This window comes from Equus quagga, chromosome 20, assembly GCF_021613505.1.
Source record: "Equus quagga isolate Etosha38 chromosome 20, UCLA_HA_Equagga_1.0, whole genome shotgun sequence".
NCBI classification, from domain to species: domain Eukaryota; kingdom Metazoa; phylum Chordata; class Mammalia; order Perissodactyla; family Equidae; genus Equus; species Equus quagga.
Genome location: NC_060286.1, coordinates 9,459,297 through 9,481,040, shown reverse-complemented (window position 1 = coordinate 9,481,040; position 21,744 = coordinate 9,459,297). Strand labels below are relative to the sequence as shown.

At 38.6% G+C, this 21,744-nt stretch overlaps 1 protein-coding gene across 3 annotated transcripts in view; it reads left to right on the top strand.

Annotated features, from left to right (window-relative positions):
• PPP2R5E (protein phosphatase 2 regulatory subunit B'epsilon) overlaps positions 1–21,744 on the top strand; it is a 146,245-nt gene that overhangs the window by 94,061 nt on the left and 30,440 nt on the right. For all 3 annotated transcript variants that reach the window (XM_046647464.1, XM_046647465.1, XM_046647463.1), the window contains exons 4-5: positions 8,565–8,666; positions 14,987–15,079. In XM_046647464.1, coding sequence (XP_046503420.1) covers positions 8,565–8,666; positions 14,987–15,079 — 195 coding nt within the window. The remainder of the gene's footprint in view (positions 1–8,564; positions 8,667–14,986; positions 15,080–21,744) is intronic.

Sequence of the window (21,744 nt, the reverse complement as noted above, 5' to 3'; positions counted from 1 at the left end):
TAGGAAATCAGGTTGCATAAAATAGCTGCTATGTCCTTGAAAGCCCTGCTAATACAGATTTAAAGTATGACCGGGAATGTGTAACAATAATAAGGTTGTAGTCAGCGACTTTAGAAATCTTTTAAATCCTCTTCCGGATTTCCGGATGCTCTAAAACAGACCTCACAACTGTCACAAGTGCGTGTTTCTTAGTCACAAGTAAACAGCGCACTCTCTTTGGTTCTGGTTCCGTGAATATTTTCTCAAAAGTATAGAGTTCTATCCATGAAGAAGGTTTTATGTTAAAAATGTGGACGACCTTGCTGGAGTGGCCTCACCCCTGTATGCCGTGGTTTTAGTCCCTCCTGCCTTGCTGAGACCTGTGCTTGTGACAGACAAGGGCACTGGGAGATTGCTTTGGCTCAAGGAATCACATTTAACTCAAGTGAACATGTTTGGAATAATAACTTCTGGAAATTCTTGTCTGAAAATTTTAATTGTATGGATGATATTATGTAGCAGTGACATTACATATTTAATATGATAGAGAATAAAGTTAGTCCTGCACGGGACTTCCTAGTGTAATCTAGTAAGTTGTCATACTGATTTAATTAAATTTTGCTCTCTAGAGTTGGTGCTAAGGACATGTCTTTATGTTAAAATAAGGGATTTTAATGGTTTCGCAAGTTCAGATAATTTTTAAACAGCCGTGTTCATTCACGTAGATGGCGAGGTTTAAAAAGAGACTTTATACCTAGTCTGAAGTGAAAACTATAGTAGGTTTATTGTGGTAATTAAAAGACGTAGTTTGGCTTTAGAAACAAATTACTGATTAAACAAATTGCCGGAAAATTAGATTAAGTGCTAATTGAAAGTTTAGAAGTTTTGCCATTTGTTTGCTAATCAGAGCATCAGTTTAAAAGATATTCGTCTGCTCTGATACTCAATCCCTTGAACATAATTCCAAATGCTTTGGGATTTTTCTCCTTGTTTTTGCTTATCGATAATTATTTATCCATAATTACTTTAAAAAGGGTCGAGAGTCAGGTTTGAAAGGTCTTTTATCATTGGGACCATTAAGAATTCTTAAATTTGGTGTTACCAAAAGTAACTTGACATTATATGTATGTTGTTTATTATTTATTACTTTTATGTTAGCAAATTTTGTTAGAATTTTAGTTCTTGTTCTTAGAGTTTGAATTTTTAATACAAATTCTAGTATGTTTAGAAGCAGTCTTCTCTGTTCAAATATCTGATTTAGAGATTTAAAGTAAATCTTGCTTAATGTTCACATTTTTTATTTTGAATGTAAATTTTTTAATTTATTTTTTTGGTGAGGAAGATTGGCTCTGAGCTAACATCAAGTGCCAGTCTTCCTGTATTTTGTATATGGGCTGCTGCCACAGCATGGCTTGATGAGCAGTGTGTAAATCCACACCTGGGATCTGAACCTGCTTACCCCTGGCCGCTGAAGTGGAGTGTGCAGACTTAACTGCTACGCCACTGGGCCAGCCCTGGATGTAATTATTTTTAAAAATTGTACTGGGCTAGGCCTGGATGTAATTATTTTAAAAAATTGCATCCGTGGTAAATGTTGATGAACTACTATGAGATGTTCTTATTTTCTTTCAAGATCCAGTTTTACCATATCCTTTTTTTTTTTTAAGATTTTATTTTTCCTTTTTCTCCCCCAAGTCTCCCAGTACATAGTTATATATTTTTAGTTGTGGGTCCTTCTAGTTGTGGCATGTGGGATGCCACCTCAGCATGGCTTGATGAGCGGGTGCCATGTCTGCGCCCAGGATCCGAACTGGTGAATTCCTGGGCCGCCGAAGTAGAGTGCGCGAACTTAACCACTCCGTCACGTGGCTGGCCCCATACCATATCTATTTAAATGCATCTTTTGGGCTAACGCAGAATACTATGGGAATAATGCATGATGACCTAGCTTCAAAATTGCATTTACTAGGTCCTCCCTCTGGTTCTAAATGCTTGATTAAATCATTTTGATTTCTTTTCAGTAAATGATTATGGAATGAATGAATGAATAAACTCGATGAAAAAACTCAGAGGTATCATTGAAATTGTTACTTGCATGAGGTCTTAATATAACTAGTGCTAGAGAAAAAAAAGATCCTTTTTAATTTGCTTGAATATTCTCTATTTAACATCATTCGTATAGTCCTTTTTTGTTAGAAAATTTACTTTTTAGGTAGAATATCAAGAAAGTTTATTCCATAGCTATGATGTCATTATTGCCATTTATAGTTGATATGCAGCTGTGTTACATAATTGTATGAAATTGTAGTTTCCCAGGTCAAAGAGGGAGAAACGTTCTTGAAGTCATTTAGTTTATTCTGCTTTTATCCAAGAAAGTTGATACCTAGTCATCTAGCAAGTATCTTGTCAAGCACAGAGAAGATGACGTAAGGTGACTTGTTATACTGTAGTAAAAGTGGTCCCTGATCACACTATGTGCCTGTTTTACCTGAGCCTTAAATATTAATAGTGCTGACAAATATATAACTAAAGGAAATTGAAAGTATTTGTTAAATAGTTATTTGTTTAATAACTCTCACTGCGTTGTCCTTACCTTCAGTTTTGTTCATGGTTAATCTTGGCAGGTATTTAGTGAGTAGCTACTAGCTAGCCACATTTTGCTCTTTTATAATGTGCCAGTCATTTTCATTCAACAACAACAAAATGTCAACCAGAATCGTGGTGTAAAATTAGTAGTTTCTATGGAGATAGAGAGTTTGGGGACATTGAGGGTTTTTTTGGTCTGCACTAATTTAAATAACTGTTTAAACATATTAATGGTTGCATTTTGATATTGCAAGTCAAGAAGTAAGAAGTTGTTTGTTTAATCAAAATCTGATGAAAATAAACCTAACCACTTCTTCCTCTTTTGCTTTTTGGGCCATGCACTTGGGAACCTTTTGGTCTCTTTCACATTTGGCCAACTTTGAAATTTATTTTTTTGTGCCATAGTTAACAGTGTTCAGCAGTAAACTAAAGAACAGGAAATTAAGAGAGCAGGCAGCCCCTCCCAGCAGGCAGCTGTTAGGTCCTCAGCCTTGCCTGCTGCGGTGTCCCCTTCCTCTCCCTCAGGATGCTGCACTGCCAGTTCTGAGTCACAATTGAGCTGGAACCATAGAGGTTCTTAACTAATATTAGTGTGATTTTAGGATTGTCAGATTTAGCAAATAAAAATATAGGGTGCTTCATTAAATTTGAATTTCAGAGAAGCAAGGAATAGTTTTCATTTATGTTCCATGCAATATATGGGACGTAATTGACCTAAAAGTTTTTTGTTTATGTGAAATTCAGATTAAACTGGTGTCCAGTATTTTGTCTGGCACCTGGGTTATTTCCATTTATTGTGTATTAGGTGCTAGGAATTCAGAAATTAGTAAGAAGTCCTTGAGGGGCTCAAAATCTAAATGGGAGAGATGTGAGGAAGGGATATGAAAAACAGGAACACCAGAGAGGAAACTGTTGCAGTAAGCGAAATGTTTGATGATGGGGGTCTGAACCAGACGGTGAGGATGAAGATTGTTGTATTTTACTTCTCTGTTAATGCTGAGCAATGTCATCAGCTTAGACCTGAATGCCCTCAGGAAGATAAACAGTTCCCATGGGTCCTGTTGAGAGCCACTGGCAGGCCAGAAACTTGGGAAGGAGTTGATGGGAAAGGAGAGATGGGAAAATGGGAAAGCAAGAAAATGATAAATGGTTGGGGGAAGCAGAGGAAAAAGAGAGATGTAAGAAGTCAGGTCTATCTGTGGTCTTCACGGGTGGAGGCGGAGGGGTGTGTCAGAGAAAGAACCTTGAGTACCCTCCGTGCATGTCATGGTGCTGTGTTGCCTTGAAAAACTCACAAGTTCTTTGGACCTCCCTTTTCTTATTTGTAAAATGAAGGAGCTGGATGAGCTAGTCTCTGACAACTCAGTGGAATCCCTAATCCCAGGTTTTTTATCTTTGAGAAGGGGTTGTCCAGATTTTAACACTTGTTCCTCCCATTCCCCCAGCCTTGCTTTCTGTCCTTATAGCCACTTTTCTGGAGGCCAGGCTAGTGCCTTCATGCCTTTAGTTTGATTCTCAACATTCAGTGTTTATTATAATACCTTTGGAATGAAAATGAATTGACTACCTCAAAGACACTTATTTCTTAAACTAATTTTACTTTGCATCGACACCAGCGTAGATTAAAATAAAATAGTTGAAAAATAAATCCTTCTTGTATACTTCAAAAATTCCTTTTGTTCATTTTTGATAATCCATTCCTGAATGAATAAAATAGAAGGCTTAGGGCTAGAGCCTCATATATTTAAATACATTATAGAGACAGTTTGTGACTTTATAAATACCTGGGTGCATTTTAATGTACCCCCATAGACGCTGTACACAACTGCTCTGTGGTGGGGAGTGATGCTCGTGGCTACTTGTGCTCGTGATGTATTTGCATAAGCATGCAACTGCCTTTACCTGTTTATTAATGTTACCTATTCAATAATCCGTTTAAAACCTGGGCTATAAATCAGAAGTGACTGCCAGTGATGAGGGAAGATTTAATGCAAGCAAATTTACCATTTTGGACAGTGATTTTTAACCGTTTTTAGATCTTGGAAGTCTTTTGAAAATCTGATGAAGACAACTGGATCTTTTCCCAAATTGGACTCACATCTACAAAATGTTGCAGAAAAACCAGGGGATTTAGAGACCCTCCTGGCCCCCAAGCCCATTCATGGATGATCCAGTTTTAAACTTTTGATTTTGGAGCTCAACTGTACAGCTAAACTGATCCATTCATTCAATCCTTCCACCATTCATTCATAAGCTACGCTATAGGCATTGTGCAAGGCTCTGATCAACTCTCTCCTGACAGGAATAATCTTGTTCAAACAAATTCAAGAGCCCATTTTCATCTTGAAATTAAAGGCATAACTCATAGAGTGTATTCTCTAACTTAGGCTTCTTACAGATTTAGGACTGATTTGGTGTGTCCCAAGAGGAGGGACAGCAGCTGCCTAGTTTATCATCTATATTCCTCTTGCTTCAGTACAGCTTTTCTTAATTTCCCTTTGGTTATCCATTTCCATTCTTATCTTTATAGTATAGTCACACCATTTTCGATTGTCTTTCTCCCTACGTCTTTATTTATAAACATTTCTTTGTGCTTCCATAAAGGCATCATCTTTAATGCCATACAATATTACACTAAGTTAATGTACCTCTCTGATATTGAACATAAAGGTTATTTCCAAGCTTGCACTTTTTGGAGAGTGTTGCAAATGACTGTTTTAATTAGTTTTTTCAGTCTTGTCTTGAATTAGTTTCTTAGGACAGATTCTCAAGGATGGGAGCAATGGTTCTTTCGTTTATGTCATTTTTATTAGGCACCTATTATGTGCCAGGCTGGGTCAGAGGCTTGACCATTTCCATGACACTTGATGTGCTTTGACATTTTCCCAAATGTACTAGAGAACTGCTTAACCAGTTGAGTCAGCTCTTAATTGTCCAGCCCAATAGATCCGCAATTCCTCATTGTTCATGTGGTGAATGTTTAGAAGTAAACTAAATAAAGCATTACAAGGAAGGCAAATCTGAAGAAATGGCAATGTGTAGCTAAGCGAGATGTACTCGCCTTTAGGACCGTTTGCTGTTTAGATTTACACAACTCCATGTTCTTTTGATATGGTAAGTGAGAGAGGAAACTTTGACCAAATCACAGGTGTAGAACACTGTACAGAGTTAAACATCTTAGGCTAAATAACCTAGATTTATAAATTTGGTTAAAGCAGAACCAAAATACACAGTTTTATGAATGTATTCAGACTTTGAGTTCGCGAACATTTACTGGTTGCCTCATACGTGCCGGGGAAACAGATGTGAACATGACATCACATATGCCTGATGGGTGGGGAGAGGTAAACACATAATTGCCGTAGCATATGATATACACTGTAAGAGAGTTTATACGACCAGGAGTATAGAGGACTAGAAGTTTCTGAGTCTTTTCACCCAGAGTTTTTACTATAGAGAAGCTGTTTTTTGTTTTTTTATTTTTAGCTTTCTTGGTTTACTTTCACGTCTTGGGGGAGAGAAAAGCTTGTTAGAGAGAACTGTAAATATAAATGACTTAGTTGGGATGAAATCTCAACCCAGTTTCTGAAATACATGTATAATTTAATGAAGAATCAAAAGCAAGTAATTAAAAGACTTTTGCCCTTTTGATTATAGTATGGCTGGCTGGTTGAAGAGAAGTCAGGTTGATGGTTATCTGAAAAGTCACAAGTTTCTTTGTGAACATAATTTCTGATAATCATTGGAAGGGACAAAAATAAAATAATAGAACTGTGTATGCTGTCATTAGCCATATCAAAAACATTCTAAAATGGTAATTTTTTTTAGTCATCTAAGCTAAATAGAGCAGAAGAGGTGCTCTACCTGCTTTTCTAGAACGCAGGGGTATAACCTGACAGCATGGGTTCAGTTGTAACTGCCGGTTACTAACTGTAATCACTGATGTTAACAAGCCTGTGCTGCTTTTGCCTCATTGGGGAATTGGAGATAATGGTACCCACTTGTTAGGGCTGCTGAATGCAATAGATACTGCTCTATGCTCCTCTTCATCAACCTCAGAGCAAGATTTGCTAGTGTTGACTTCTTCTTGCTTAAGACTCTGTTTGCTCCTGAGACCCCAAACTCTAGTTCTTTTCTTCTCCTACCTCCTACTCCTTTTCATTTGCCTTTCTTGGCTGTGCTTTTTCTATCTAATTTCTAAATGTTGGATGCCTGAGGGTCCTTTCCGAAACTTTTTTCTGTTTACTCCTTTCCAAGGTGATCCATGAGTCCCATGGCTTTAAATATCATCTATATGCCCACGAGTCCTTATGTGTCTCCAGTCCGGACCTGTCTAGCCCTGAACTCCAGATTCATATGTCAGGTTGCCTCCTAGGTGTTGCTGCTTTAACACATTCCTAACTGGATCTCCCCACCAAAACAAGCAAACAAAGGAAGCTTTTCCCTTTCCCAGTCATCTCTATCTTGGATAAATGACCTTACATCTATAACTCATCCTTGATTCTTTTCTTTCCTTCACCCCATAAGTCCAAGCCAGCAGCAAAACTACCTCTAGAGTATATTTTGAATCAGTCTATTTCTGTCTTCTCTGCTACCATCCTAGTACAAACCATCATCATCTCTTGCCACTTTCACAGGCTTCTGACTTGCCCCCTTCCTGTCCGTTCTGTACGTATCTGCCAGAATGATTTTTTTAAAAAGCAAAAATCGAATCATGTCACTTCTCTTTTAAGATCCACTGGTGACTTCCCATTGCACATAAGATAAAACCGAATTTCCTTTCCATAGCTTACACGTTTGGGCTCAGTTTCCATAGCTAGGAAATTTGGATAATTGTGATGTTAACTAGAATATAAGCTCCTGGAGGACACAGATTTTTATCTGCTTGTTCATTGCATGTTCCCAGTGCCTAGGACAGTGTGTGTACAGAATAGACACTTAATAGATATTTGTTGAATGAATAAACATGTTCACATTATGGGCCCCCAATAGCCTTCTTCCCTCTTTCAGAGCAGCATATTATAGCTTAGTATTTTCTGCGTTGTACAGAAAGTCCAGAAAGGGTTCTGGTGCAGTATCTCCTTTCCTTTCCCTTCTTGCCTTCTACACATATCCACCCCCTGCCCCCGCCCACTCCCCTTTTATTCTTCAGATCTGAGGATATGTTTGGGTAGTTAGGAGAGGATAGATGAGTAAGCAGGACAAGAAACAGAATAGAAATTGAAAAGGAACTCTGAGAATAGTAGCAACAGCATTTTAAAAATAAGCATTTTACTATAGAAATCTTGGAATACTTGCAGAAATAGTTGAATAGTGTAATGAATCCTCATCTCTTCATCACCCAGTTTCAACGGTTATCACCTCATGGCCATTCTTTGAACAACCAGCATTTAATTTGGAAATTGCCTGTGGCAAAGGAATACCTAGTTCAGAGAGGTTTGCCTCACAGAGAGATTTTACCCAGGGTGTTGTTACTATTTTGACATTTAGATATGATTTTAATCATATTTAGACATGATTTTAAGGATATTAGGTTCTGAAATATCTTTTCTGATTGGCTTTTTGTGAATGCCTGAAATTTCACTATTAGTTGAACTGTAAATTTGCAAATTGTGGATAGGCCTGAGAAGGGAACTACATGAAGCCCATTAGCAGTTATTTGTGTCTTAGTGTAAAGTGGTTAATCAGAAGCATGCTTAACTGGTAAGTAACCAAGAGCGGCCTTTGATGGAAGGTATGAAAGCACAGGACCCTGGGGTGTGGATGGCCATATGAGATCAAGGAGTACTGTTCCAGAGGGTAGAAGGTGCTGCTCTGCTACTTCCCAGCTTTGCCTAGAGGTGGTCCTGGTCGCAAAGCCTATAGAAAGAGGTCCCCGTTCCAGTTTGGTGATGTTCCTGTCATCTGTCACCTGGGTTTCCTTTGACTGCCTGCAAAGACCTTGTGTAAGGCTGCCCAGGAGGTGCTTCCAGCTAACTCTGCTGCTTGTTTATTTTTAGGTATCTTGCAATATATTCAGAACTCTCCCTCCTAGTGACAGCAATGAATTTGATCCAGAAGAAGATGAACCTACCCTCGAGGCATCGTGGCCACACTTACAGGTACTTTGAACTACCATTTGTTAGAAAAGAAAGCTCCATTAACTCATTAGCTGATTAGCATGGGAATTCCTTGAAGGGCCTATGTTCACCAAGAAATCAAATTAGTGTACATTAATGGAAAGCTGGAGAATGCTTTTTATGTTTCTTACTCTTGATAATTAGGATGCCAAAGGAATAAAATAATAAGTTTCAGTGTAATGCTTTAGTGGGGGCCCTCGTGGCTTGCAGGTCCAGCTAGCATTTCCTGTTCTTTTATTAGAGCTTCTATTTGATCCTCCCTACTGGAGCCTCAGACAAGAGCAGAACTATTTTCACATTAATATTAGTTAGATGTGATTAAGTCACAGAGTACGCATCTCCTTTTCAGCAGTAGGTACCCCGGGGACTTTGAATGCCTGTCTTCATGATAACCACAAATGTGTTTCTTTAGTCTGGAAAGGCAAAAACAAATTGCGAGAGCTGTTTCACAGTTTTGTGAGGAAGCGCAACAGCTGAGAGAAAGCTTGTGTGAAGGCCAGTTTTGTTCTCTTGCGCCGAGAGGCCATGTTTTCCAGTCATACTCATGTGCCGGGACAAATCAGGGCCACCCCTGCATCTCCTTTCTCAGCAGCAGGCCCATCTGTATTGCATTTACTTATCCATACCAGTCATTTTCCATCCTCCTTTCCTGGTTGCCTTCTTTCAAGGTCATCATTTCTCATAAGAATAGAACAAGGAAATTTGAATGTAATGATCCCCAAGGCCGTCTTTCCGTTGAGTCAGAATGTTCTCAGAGGCTGGATGACAGTGAGCATGGAAGGAAGGGGTGGAAGAGAAGGAATATAACCTTGTGCCTCTTCCCCCTGGGGCAGAAGCCACTGCATCTTTGCACAAGTGTGCTCGCGGTTGCCAGCTGACATTCTGAAGAGCAAAAAACTGTGCAGCGGGGAGATAAAGCCTCAAGATAATTCTAAGAGTTTCTTTTTTTCCTCTACTTTAGAATTTTTGACATAAATTTGCAACTTTCCCTGTCCTGCTTTGGCAACTCAAAGTTGCTGCAGATGTACGTGTGTGCTATTTCCCCTGGTTATGTAGAGAGCTTTCAGGGGCTCTGTTCTCAACTCTTACCCAGGCGTGTTATACATATGTATTCCTACTACCAAAGCCAAGTTTGAGTAAATTAGTTAAAACACTGTAATTGATTTACTATCTTAGATGCTTGATTTTACTTTTTAAGGTGCCAGACATACTATCTGCACTCTAAGAAATTTGCAGAACTATTTGTGCTTTTCATGGTATATCCCAGATTGTGACAGAAATCCAAAAAAAGAATTACTCTTTTGAGTGGGTGGACTTCTTGTCATGTCTTATTCTTAATGCTTGGCATCAGTTCATAGAAGTGCAATGTAGTCTAGAAGAAATTTGAAAAACAAAACAAACAAAAAAAGATAATCTGCTCAGGAGAGTTCCACATCTTACAGTGGAAAAGACAGGGAGAGAGATGTCTTCAGAGCTTCAACTTGTCTTTTCTACACCCCGGAGAAGAGACAGCAGACCACTCTTGCGATTTGCACAAGCTTTTTGAGTTCTCTAAATCGTGATCCCCATAGATGTGAATTTCTCCTAAAGTACAGTAAAGTTTAACTCAGAATTTTGGTTAATTCTTCCAAAGCTTAATGACTCTATAAAATATAGGACCAAATTAATTTCTAAAGCTCCTTTTTTTTGTTTTTGCTTTTTCTCCCCAAATCCCCCCAGTACGTAGCTGTATATTTTTAGTTGTGGGTTCTTCTAGTTGTGGCATGTGGGACGCCGCCTCAACATGGCCTGATGTGTCCCTCCATGTCTATGCCCAGGATCTGAACCGGTGAAACCCTGGGCCTCTGAAGCGAAGTGTGTGAACCCAACCACTCAGAAATGGGGCCAGCCCCTAAAGCTCTTAAACTAAATTCTGCCACCAAAAATCTCTAGCTTACACTGTGTCATTACTACAGGAACATTAACCATTAGTTCATCTGAAATTCTAAAACCAGAGCAACAGGCAGGAATGATGATGAGACCTCTACCCTTATGAATATAAAGTCACAAACTGTATTCCAAAATGGGCTGATTTCATCTGTGTAGACATCCTATTCGAACCTGTAAGCCTCTTGTCCTCTCTTTAGCTCAAGGGGAAATATGACTGATGCTGGATCAGGTAAAGGAAACCTACTCTTAAAATTCAGAAATCAGTCTTCCTTCATAGTAAAGGTCAAGTCAACCTACTCTTAAAATTCAGAAATCAGTCTTCCTTCATAGTAAAGGTCAAGTCAGTAGGCACACTGTTGCCTTCACCCTCTATTGCTTTACGGAAGTCTTTGTATAGGCTACTGACTTGTCTCAGGAATCCTGTCTTTCCGTTGTGTATTCTGACTCCACATGTTAGTCACTTTTCCGTTTTCACTGCTAGGTGGTTTTAGTATTGGCAAGAGCACTCATTGAATGTTTAAGAAATCTCCTTTTCAGTTCACGGTAAGTCTTTCTTGTCAGAGTGACCCATCGCTCAATTCAACACTTCCTTTTCTTTTTTTTTAAAGATTTTATTTTTCCTTTTTCTCCCCAAAGTCCCCCAATACATAGCTGTATGTTTTTAGTTGTGGATCCTTCTAGTTGTGGCATGTGGGATGCTGCCTCAGCATGGCCTGGTGAGTGGTGCCATGTCTGCACCCAGGATCCGAACCAGCTAAATCCTGGGCCACCAAAGCGGAGTGTGCAAACTTAACCACTTGGCCACGGGGCCAGCCCCAACACTTCCCTTTTTAATTGATGCAACAGTCTGTTTTTCTGACCGAAACGTAGCACTTTCTTAGACCTTTTCACTTTTTCTTCACTCCAGCATTAGCCATGCCCCTCCTCTTCTGGACCACATTTTACAAGGAAGCACAGGGGTTTTACCAAATATCTGACAATAGTGGTTGGCTAGGTGTGTTCCCTAGCTAATTGAGTACTCCTGCACACCTCTTCTTTGATTTAAATTTGTGGCCCATACAAAATTACTCATTATAACAAATCATGGCTCTTTGGGGATATTTAAAAATAGAAGAAGTATTAAATCCACAAATTTTTAGTTCAAATATGTCAAAGGGTCTACTGTATGTGTGTTACTTTGTCTCTTCTATTACCTGTATTGGTATCTTTTAAACTGGTATCCCATAATTACCATGGTTATTCTTTGTGTGTTTTCTGAAATTGGGTCTGTCTGTCCAGCAGAATACAACTTGCAGGACTTCCATTTGCAATTAAGGGATTGTCTGTAATACTTTACGCTTGAGACTGAGAACAGGAATGCTAAGGTCTTTTGACTCGTGTTCCATGGAGAACTCACTTCTGTGACCTTGGAAAGTGATTTATCCTCCCCAGTCCTCAGTCTTTCCTTTCAGAAACTCCAGGGAGATTTTTGATTCTGAGGTAAAATCTGTCTCTGAAGTGTAGAGAATATTTATGCTTATTAATAAATGTGTCTGAAGTGTTTCCACCAAACTGTTTTAAACCATAACTGCTTTCAAGGGATCAGAGGAGAGAGAGCAGTTTGCCAATTCCACTGGAAAACCTGCCAGCCCACAAGTCAGGCCTGAAAGATGAGAATCTCTCCACTTTGTGGGAATCAAAAGAGAGATGAAATCCCCTTTTATGGATTATTTGAATAAGGCTGACATTCTATTTGTAAAACTAAGAGTTGAAAGATTAGTGTATTGAAAAAAGAACAATTCTTCTAGGAGGTGTTGGGATGCAGGCATTATGACTGGAAGTACAGCTTGACAATGTTCAGATCATTGGGAAAGAAGTTTTTCTGATTTCAGAGAGTTTCAAAGAGAAAAACATAGTTTTATAAAGATGTAAAATCTTACTGTGAACGCCTATTCAAGTGTTAAGTTAGCATCTGAAGATGCGTTAGGTTAGTGCTGTCTGTAGACCCTCAGGGAGTTCCTGAGACCTGATTTTCAGTGGCCTGCAAGGTCAAATCTGGTTTTACAATAATACTAACTTGAGCTCTTTTCGTTGTGCTGAAATTTGCACTAATAGTTGTAACAGCAATGGTGGTTGAAACTGCTGTTGTGTTAGCACAAATCAAGGCAGTTGTGCCAAACCTGCCTAGTAGTTGTATTCTTCACTGTCATGCGCTTACAATTTAAAAAAAAAAGCCAATTTCAATTAAGAATGTTCTTGAAGAAGCAGCAAAAATTATCAGTTTTATTAAATCTTGACCTTAGGGTACACATTTTAAAAAGTATTCTTCATGACGCTATGGGAAGTAGGCATAAAGCGCGTCTGCTGCTTCCTGAAGTGGAAGGCTTGTCTTGTGCTGGAGCCCTGGTGTGACTCTTTGAGCTCTGAGCCAAACTAGCTGTCTTTTCGTGAAATGCCGTTTTTACTTGAAGGAATGCCTGACAAACTATGGTTGTTCCCACTTGGGTATTTGGTAGATGTTTTCTCTAAAACAAACGAAGAGAATAGTTGTTACCACTGATAAAATTACAGCATTCAAGCAAAACTTAGAATTTTGGAAAACATGTAACTGTCTTGTATCTGTCATCTTAAGCTTTATAGCTTCCCAAGGATTAAAGAGTTTTTTGGTAAAATTGGAGATATTAAGGAATGTGACTTTTTTTGATGTTGTATAATGAAATGTGTCCATATTTGAAAAATCTGCGTAACTCAGTGAACCAATATTTTCTAGCTGTCCAGTGAATGATGTTGGTAAACCACCTGGGTAAAAATCCATTCAAAGTGCGGGACAGGTGACTGGATTCAGTGTGACAGAGTATGACACATTCATTGATATGGTTTCAGATCCCACGTTGCATTTTTAAGAAATGGCTTTGAGTTTTGGTGTAGTATCAAAGAAGAATATCCACAATTAAGTAAAAAGTCTGTGAAAATACTCTCCATTTTTCATACTACTAGATCTTTGTGAGGCTTAGTTTTCTTTGTATGCGTCAACCAAAACAATATAGTGCAGCAGATTGAATACAGAAGCAGATAAAAATCTGTCTTCTAATATGTCATTAAAGAGATTTACAAAAATAAAAAACAATGCTCTTCTCAATAATTTTTTCGGAAATTATTTTTCACAAAAATATTTTTAACATGTATTCTATTGTTTAAAAATGAAATAAGTACATATTTAAATTTTCTCAGTTTTTATTTCTAATTATATGTGTCTCATATAAACAAAAGCTTTTCGGAGTATTCAATAATTTTTAAGTGTAGAGGCGTGAGACTAAAAAGCTTGAGAACGCAGTGTTAAGTAGTGGCAGTGGTGGTAGGTGTTAGTCGCTGTATAGAGGGGTTTATGTATATATTATCACATTTAATCTTAGGGATTACCAGCCCCATTAGACACTTGAAGAAACAGACCTTTAGAGAAATTAACTTGCCTGGAGTTACACAGTTAGTAAGGGACAGAGCTAGGCTTCCAGGCCAGTGTCTGTCTCTTAAAAGTTCTGGTTTTGGTACATTGTGGTAGACTACTCTGGGATCTAATGTATACTTTAACACAGATTTATTTTGCAAAGAACATAAACATGATCCCCCACTGCTTATCAGCACAGTTACTTGAGGTTGCTCTGCAGATGAGGATATTCTCCTCCACCATCACATATTGCTTAGAGGAATGTAAATTGCCATAAACTTTCTGAAAGCAGATTTGGCCCTGAGTGTGGAAAATCCTGAAATGTTTAGATATCTTTTGATTTAACAATTCCACTTCCAGAAATATTTCCTCATGAAATAATTGAGGACGTGCCCACTGATGTATGTTATATGAGGTACGTTGTGGCATCATTTGAGAGAGAAGTAATTCAGAAACTGCTTAAATGTCTAAGTATAGGAGATTGGTTAAATTAGTTATGAATAAATAATTATTCATTATAAATTATTATGGACTACTTGTAGCTACTAAGAATGATGGCTTAGATGTTAACATAATTGCTCACAATATATTGTTTATATGGTAAAAGTAGTTTGAAAACTATATAAAAATATAGTACATTGATATGCTGTAGAAGTATGGAGAGAAATTAGGAGGTTTATACATTAAAATGTTAACAGTAGTTATCTCTGAATGGTGAGATTATGGGGGATGTTTATATGCTTTGTAGCTGTATTTTCAGATTTTTAATTTAAAAAGTTTAAAAAACATACAGCTGTGAGCCACAGGAAAGGGTAGTATAGTCAGTCAATTGATATCAAAACCCAACTTTGTAAGCCCTGTCAGTTTTAGTGTTACAGGCTTTTTATGGTTTTGGATACTATTCTCAGTGAACTGTACTTTAAAATTAACTATAATCTGTTTGTTGCAGCTTGTATATGAATTTTTCATACGATTTTTGGAAAGCCAAGAATTCCAACCCAGCATTGCCAAAAAATACATAGATCAGAAATTTGTCTTACAGGTAAGCAAATTCTTCTGATTGTGTGTGTATTTGTTACTCAGTTGATAACACTTTATCTCATTTTCTCTTGATGTTTGTTGAAAAATCTTGCAATGACAGTTGTATCACCTTGTAAATAAATGTTTCTACATAAGTCAGTTTCCATTATTGCCCATTAATAGTAATAGGCACCTCTCTAATTTATTGTGCTGGAAATTAATTCCATTTTAAACAGTGAGGAATGCTAATGCCTAAATCCCTGCAGTTTTCTCTCCTAAAATTTCATTATAAAGGAATTTCATTTACATAAGCTTAGTTTGTGTGAATCTTTATGTAACTTGCAAACTTCTATTTCCGTAAGGATTCTTAAGGAACTGTTGCCTGGATCTGTTCAATCGAGTAAGTGTGGCCTAGAGCATAAGTGACCTTTGCCAGATAGTCACAGGCAGTCCTGGTGAGCTTTCACAGCTGGGATTAGCACAGCTTAACCCTTTAGAGTTCTCCCAAAGGGATTAGCTCTCACCTATCTGTATGAAACTACTCAGGGTATGTATTTTTCTTGATGTGTCATTTTACGTTTAAAACTATATACCACATCTTTCTTTTTATCTGCAACCTGGGTGCTTTTATGGCACTGAATGGATAGGTAACATCTCCTTGCTCTTGTTGTTAACATTCATCTATAAAAATGGGTACTTGAGCCAACTGGTGTCTGGACTGTTGTAGCTCCTTTGTAGGTGATTAATGGCACATCTCATGTAGAGAAGAATAAGAATCTATTTCCTAGTGAGCCAATAAGCAGAACTTCAAACTTAAAACAATATTTGGGCAGGAAACTGATCTCCTGTGCCTTACCTGAATAAAGGTTGACCTTCATGATGACGCCATTCCCTGTCCTTAATTAAATTAATCAATTTAGAATTCTGGATGTGTTAGATTGAGAGGGTTTGGAGAAGTGAGGTTGGAGGTATGGATAGAGAGGTGGCTACATGGATCACTGAGTAAATAGGTAGATTGATCCGGATCCTTATACTAAGGAGGCAAAATGCTTTTCAGACAAAACCAAAGCAAGACGTAACAGGTCTGTGTTTTCTATTGGAAAGTCCTTGCATTTATGTAGCACTGTATAGTTGTCAGAGCATCTTTACATATATTATTTAATTTGATTTGTACAACAATCTAGAATAGACATGGCTCAGTGTTATGCCCATTTTATGGATGAATAAACAGAAGTCTAAAAAGATTATCCAGTTTTCCCAAGCACATTTCCTATTCTGGTTTTCTGTCCATTATGCCATGATGCCTCCTTGTGATCCCCTCACTATAGCTTGGAATGATTTCAAGGCAGAAGTAGCCGTCGCTTCTTAACACTAATGAAATAACAAGGTTCTCTTATATTTACGGTAAATTAAATTGCCCAAGAGGATCAGATAATGATTCAGTAGTAAAGCCTGTGTTTAGTTGACATGGAAACAGTAAATCCTACGATCTTGCTATGAAGCCAGTGCTTTTCTTACGTGAAAAGCATGCAGGGCCCAGCTCAGTGTGCTCTCCATGGTAGATGGGTACTCTTGATAATAAAGCTCATAAGATTAAAACATCCGAGAAACCCAGACTTGGAAGGGACATTTTGGGTTCTCTGTTCTAGTTCTTTACCCAGTGAATCAGTCTCCTTTGCGACTCTGATAAGGGGTGACCTCTGCTTGCCCTTTTTCAGTGAGGAAGGGCCGTATACACAGGCAGATTGTTTCATTTTTGTTAGGAAGGTCGTTTTTATGTTGACCCTCCTTATACCTTGTACCCTTTGGCCTTATTTCCCCAGAATAGCCCCTTACTTAGTAAATCACTAGTCCAGACATAACCTTTCAGGTCTTATAAGACAGCTTTTGTGTTTACCTCTTGGTTCTTTTTCTCTAGCATAGTGGTTGCAATTCAGGTGCTTGTAGGCTCATTTTTAGAAAGTCTGGGGGTCAGACGATAGGAGGGAGACCAGCTGCTGCTGAAGGAGCTCTGGCTGCCCCTCTTCCTCCAGTTATTCCCAGACTGTTTTTCCCCCAAGAAAAACAGAAATCCAGATTTTTATGTGAAATTTTCTGATAGATCTAAAATCCTGTTCTGGATGCACTAAACCCATCTGCCTTCTGCACCTAGCCTACCAGCTGTCAATATGCGTTCTCTGCTCTAGACTGAGTCCTTGGTTCTGTCAACCTGGCTCATTTGTCACCTTTTGAAGTCTTCAACGTGTGTCCGTTTGTCTTCAAGGATGCCATCTATGAACACAGTGCCCTGAGCCCGGGCCGGCCAGCGCAGTGTACAGTTGAATTCTCTCTTCCCTTGTCTGGAGGCTGGATTTCTTAAAGGGGAAGTTTCATGAGCTTTTCTTTCTGTTCCATGACACTGCTAACTTATGTTAAGCTTGTGGTCTTAACTGACTTTTAATTTAGCTTTATATATGTCGTCGTAAAGCCATATTTTCCCTTGTTCTTGTTCTATATGCAGTTTGCTTTTTTACTTAGGATTTGACCTATATTCCTATGGAATATCATTTCTACCCAGCCTTTTGAAGTCTTTCTGGGTCTTGATTCTGTCAGTTACCTTATTCACTGTGTCTTCCATCTTTATCACATCTGTGACGTTCTTAAATGTTGGCCTAACTATTACTCATCTATGGCATTGATTAAAATTGTTAAAATAGCCAGGACTGAAGATAGAGGCCTGTGGCATGCTTTTAGCAACTTTCCTTTATTTAAACACAGATTCATTAATCAGTTTTTTTTTAAAGATTGGCACCTGAGCTAACAACTGTTGCCAGTCGTCTTCTTTTTTTTTGCTTTTTCTCCCCAAATCCCCCCAGTACATAGTCGTATATTTCAGTTGTGTATCCTTCTAGTTGTGGCATCTGGGATGCTGCCTCAACATGGCCTGACGAGCGGTGCCGTGTCCGCGCCCGGGATCTGAACCAGCCAAACCTTGGGCCACCGAAGCAGAGTGCGTGAACTTAACCACTCAGCCGCGGGGCCAACATGCAGTTTTTGAATTTCATCCTTGAGCCAGTTAGAAATTTACTTTAGAATGTTATCATCCTTCTCGCACGTTTAGATTTTGTTCATAAAGAGGGTGTAGAGACTCTGTCAGATGCTATGGTAAAAGCTAGGACTTCATGTTTACAGCATCCCCTCATCTACGGGCCTTGGAACTTTATCATAAAAAGGAATGCCATTTGTCTGCCACGGGGCAGTAGTGCTTCTGGGGGCTACTGCTATTTATTGGTAGTGTTTCTCTGAGTACTTACAAACCATGGGATTGATTGTCCCAAGTTTTGTAGGAGCTAAGAAGTAAAGTATGAATTGTGAAGTCCACTTACTGTATATTTTTAGCCCCTGCCTCATTTTTACAACTGTTGCCTTCTTTACCTTTCTTCTGCTGGTCTATTAATGAACTCGACTTTAAGACCAGGTCTCACCCTAGTTGCTGAGTCAGTCTTGAAAGGGACAGGCAGGGTATTGGCAGAATCAACAGCACCATTGAGCACTGAGTAGTGCTTGAATGTAATCATATGGCTAACCAGTGCATTAACTGTCATGTTGGGGATGAGCCCTGGGTACCAGTTAGCTGCCGTTTTCCAGAATACCTGTTTATTCAGGCTGGTAACCTATAAAGTTGGCCTCCTGTCCCTTTTCCTATCCTTTAGTCGGCTGATGATTTAACTGGGATCCCAGCACCTTCTAAGAGTGGGGCGCCCATCTCCTGTCTCCTTCTCCTGAGCTCCCTTCCTGGGAGGTTTGGTCCTGACTTGAGACCTGCTTGGACCTTTTGGAGCTTGAGGCATTATTGCTGAGATTCCACCCTGTTATCCCCGGTCCCACCCCACCCTCCTCCTCCTGCTGCCATGCCTTAAGTGTCCTGAGGGGGCAGATCCTTCACTTTTCTGTCCTGTGTAGTCAGCTCATTCATTTTTCACACCTGCTCTTTTGCCCTGCTTGTTTCTCTACCCCGCAGGCTCCCATGGTGCCACCTGGTGCTGGTGTGTTTTGTACTGAAGTCTGGTTCTCCTGTGACATGACAACCCTCATACTTTTCCCTTTTGCAAGTCAGGATGACATTTACCTCATTCCTTTTCTTTGAGCAGATTTCTTATTCTCTGTGGATTCTCAAAGATCTCAGAAAGGGTTTTTGTGATCTTAACAAAACATTTTTATTCAGTTAGGCATAATTTGTTCTAGCCATAAGATTTAAACTTATTTTCTATAGCTGCATTCTTTTTTTTCCTTCTTCTCCCCAAAGCCCCCTGGTACATAGTTGTATACTTTTAGTTGTGGGTCCTTCTAGTTGTGGCATGTGGAACGCCGCCTCAGTGTGGCCTGATGAGCGGTGCCATGTCTGCACCTGGGTTCTGAACCGGTGAAACCCTGGGCCGCTGAAGCAGGGCGCACAAACTTAACCACTCGGCGCTGGGACCATCCCCAGTAGCTGCATTCTTTACAGCCTATTCTGACTCTCATTCCCCTGTCAGTAAAGACAGGCAAAATAAGAATGGAGCTATTTTAACATGATATGGTGGAAAGAGTTAGAAAGCTCTAGATTTGAATCTTGATTCCCCTATGTACTCTAAGTATTGTAGGAGCTGAGAATATGAGCTGCGGGGTAAGAAGAAACTGCATTCAAACCCTGGCTTTTCTCCCTACTTGCAATATGGTTTTCAGCAAGTTAACACACTTGCTGCCCAAGCTCAAGTTTCCTCATTCATGACATGAGGATAACAAGATAAATGAAATACTGTTAAGTAAAATAGGATATACCCCGAAAGTAACAACTGTTAAATCTGCTTAATTGAGTTGGCACTATGGATACAAAGGCAGGCTCCCTACCTTCAGTCTTAAACAGGTACGGAAAACGTGGACAGGTTATTGGCTGTTCTGAGCTGCAGTGTTTTCTTCTGTAAAATGGCAATAACAGTCACCTCTCTTACAACAATTAGGCTTATTGTGATATGACATAAAAATTTCTGCTGGTATCATGCATGGGGCATAGTAGTTGCTCATTAAATATTAATTCCTCTTTTCATGCCCTCCTCATGTTATATTCTCTGCCGACATTAGTAGGGAGTCTTATTTTTCTTGATTCCAATATTAATTTTAAAATCTCCACCTTTTGAAACAATTTAAGAATTTATATGAAACATAAAATTTGGCAAAGGAATGCTTGAATAAATTTAGAAATGTAACACATTCCTAGATGGGAAGACTTGCCATCGTAAAGATATCCATAGAATCTCCAATTTAATTCATATATTTAATGTAATTCTAATTAAAATTTCAGTAGTTTGCTTGAAAATTTCAGAGTTCATAAAATAGAAATTTTTGAAAAATAAAACTAATGATATGATACTTTACCTATTAGATATTAAAACGTATTATATAGTTACTTTAAAACACTGTGTATAGGAGACTAGAACATAATAGAGGCTTGGGTGGAAAAAACTCTCCTACTGTGCCAAGAAACCCGTAAAAAATGTACCAATAAATAGGTAGGTGCATATATATATATAAAATTGTTACAATCCTCTGAAGAGGAAATCTGATAGTATTCTACCTAAATTTTGACTAAGCAATTCCAAGAGAACTATCAGATATGTCTATAAAGATAAATGTACAAGGATATTGAATGCATTATTGTCAATAATTATCAGAAAATTGGAAACAGTTTAGAAGTCCCTCAGTAGGGGATTGGTTGAATAAACTGTGGACATGCATGTAATGGGATATTCATCAGTTGGTGAAGAGAATGAGATAGAGCTACACGTGAACTGTTTGTAAGTGAAACATGAGCATCATAGAACAGTATGATTTTTTGAACCTGAGTCTGTTATTTTAGGGAAAAGGAGTGTTTGTGTATGCACTAAAAATTTTGGAAGGAGATACTGCAAATTGTTGTTAATTGTCTGGTGGAGGTGATTATGTGTTGTGATGATAGTCACGTTCTAATTTTATCTTTCTCTATTTTTTGCGTTAAAAAGTGAACGTGTATGTTAGAATCAATAAGAATAGTAAAAAATATTTCAGTTACAAGTACATTCTCGTTTTGTTGCCTTGAGTTTTTAATGAACCTCAGCTGATCCTGCGCATTAGCCTTCCGAAGACTGTTTTTGTAAGACTGTGCCATTCTGTTAGACTCAACATGTGCTGTGTTTCCTTCCTTTCATCGTTTGTATGATGATGTCCCTTTAAAACCTGAAGCTTGATGGAAAGCTTCTTGTGTTCCTTCAAGAGCCCTTTTCAGTGCCTCTCGTTTTTCTTCCTCATCAGGAAGTGGTATAGATTAGAGGTTAAGTGTCCTGACTGGTGTGAATTCAGGCTCTGCCGGTTTTTAGTGTGTGACTTTGGGAAAGTTATATAACCTTCTGTGCCTCAGTTTCCTCATCTGGAAAGTAGATGCAAACATCCATAATATAATAGTAATGCCATTGTAAAGTGGTTATGGAGATTTACGAAGTGAACACATATACAAACACTTAGAACAATTCCTGACACAGAGAGTAAGTGTTCAGTAAATGTTATGCTGCTCCTGTCACTATTGTTTTTATTAGAATCATATCTTGTTTTGAGAACCTTCTTTTGCTATATTTTCTAGAATAGGCTCAGTCCATGAAGTCATATGGTGTTAGTCTGTCATGTCTTACCTAGCAT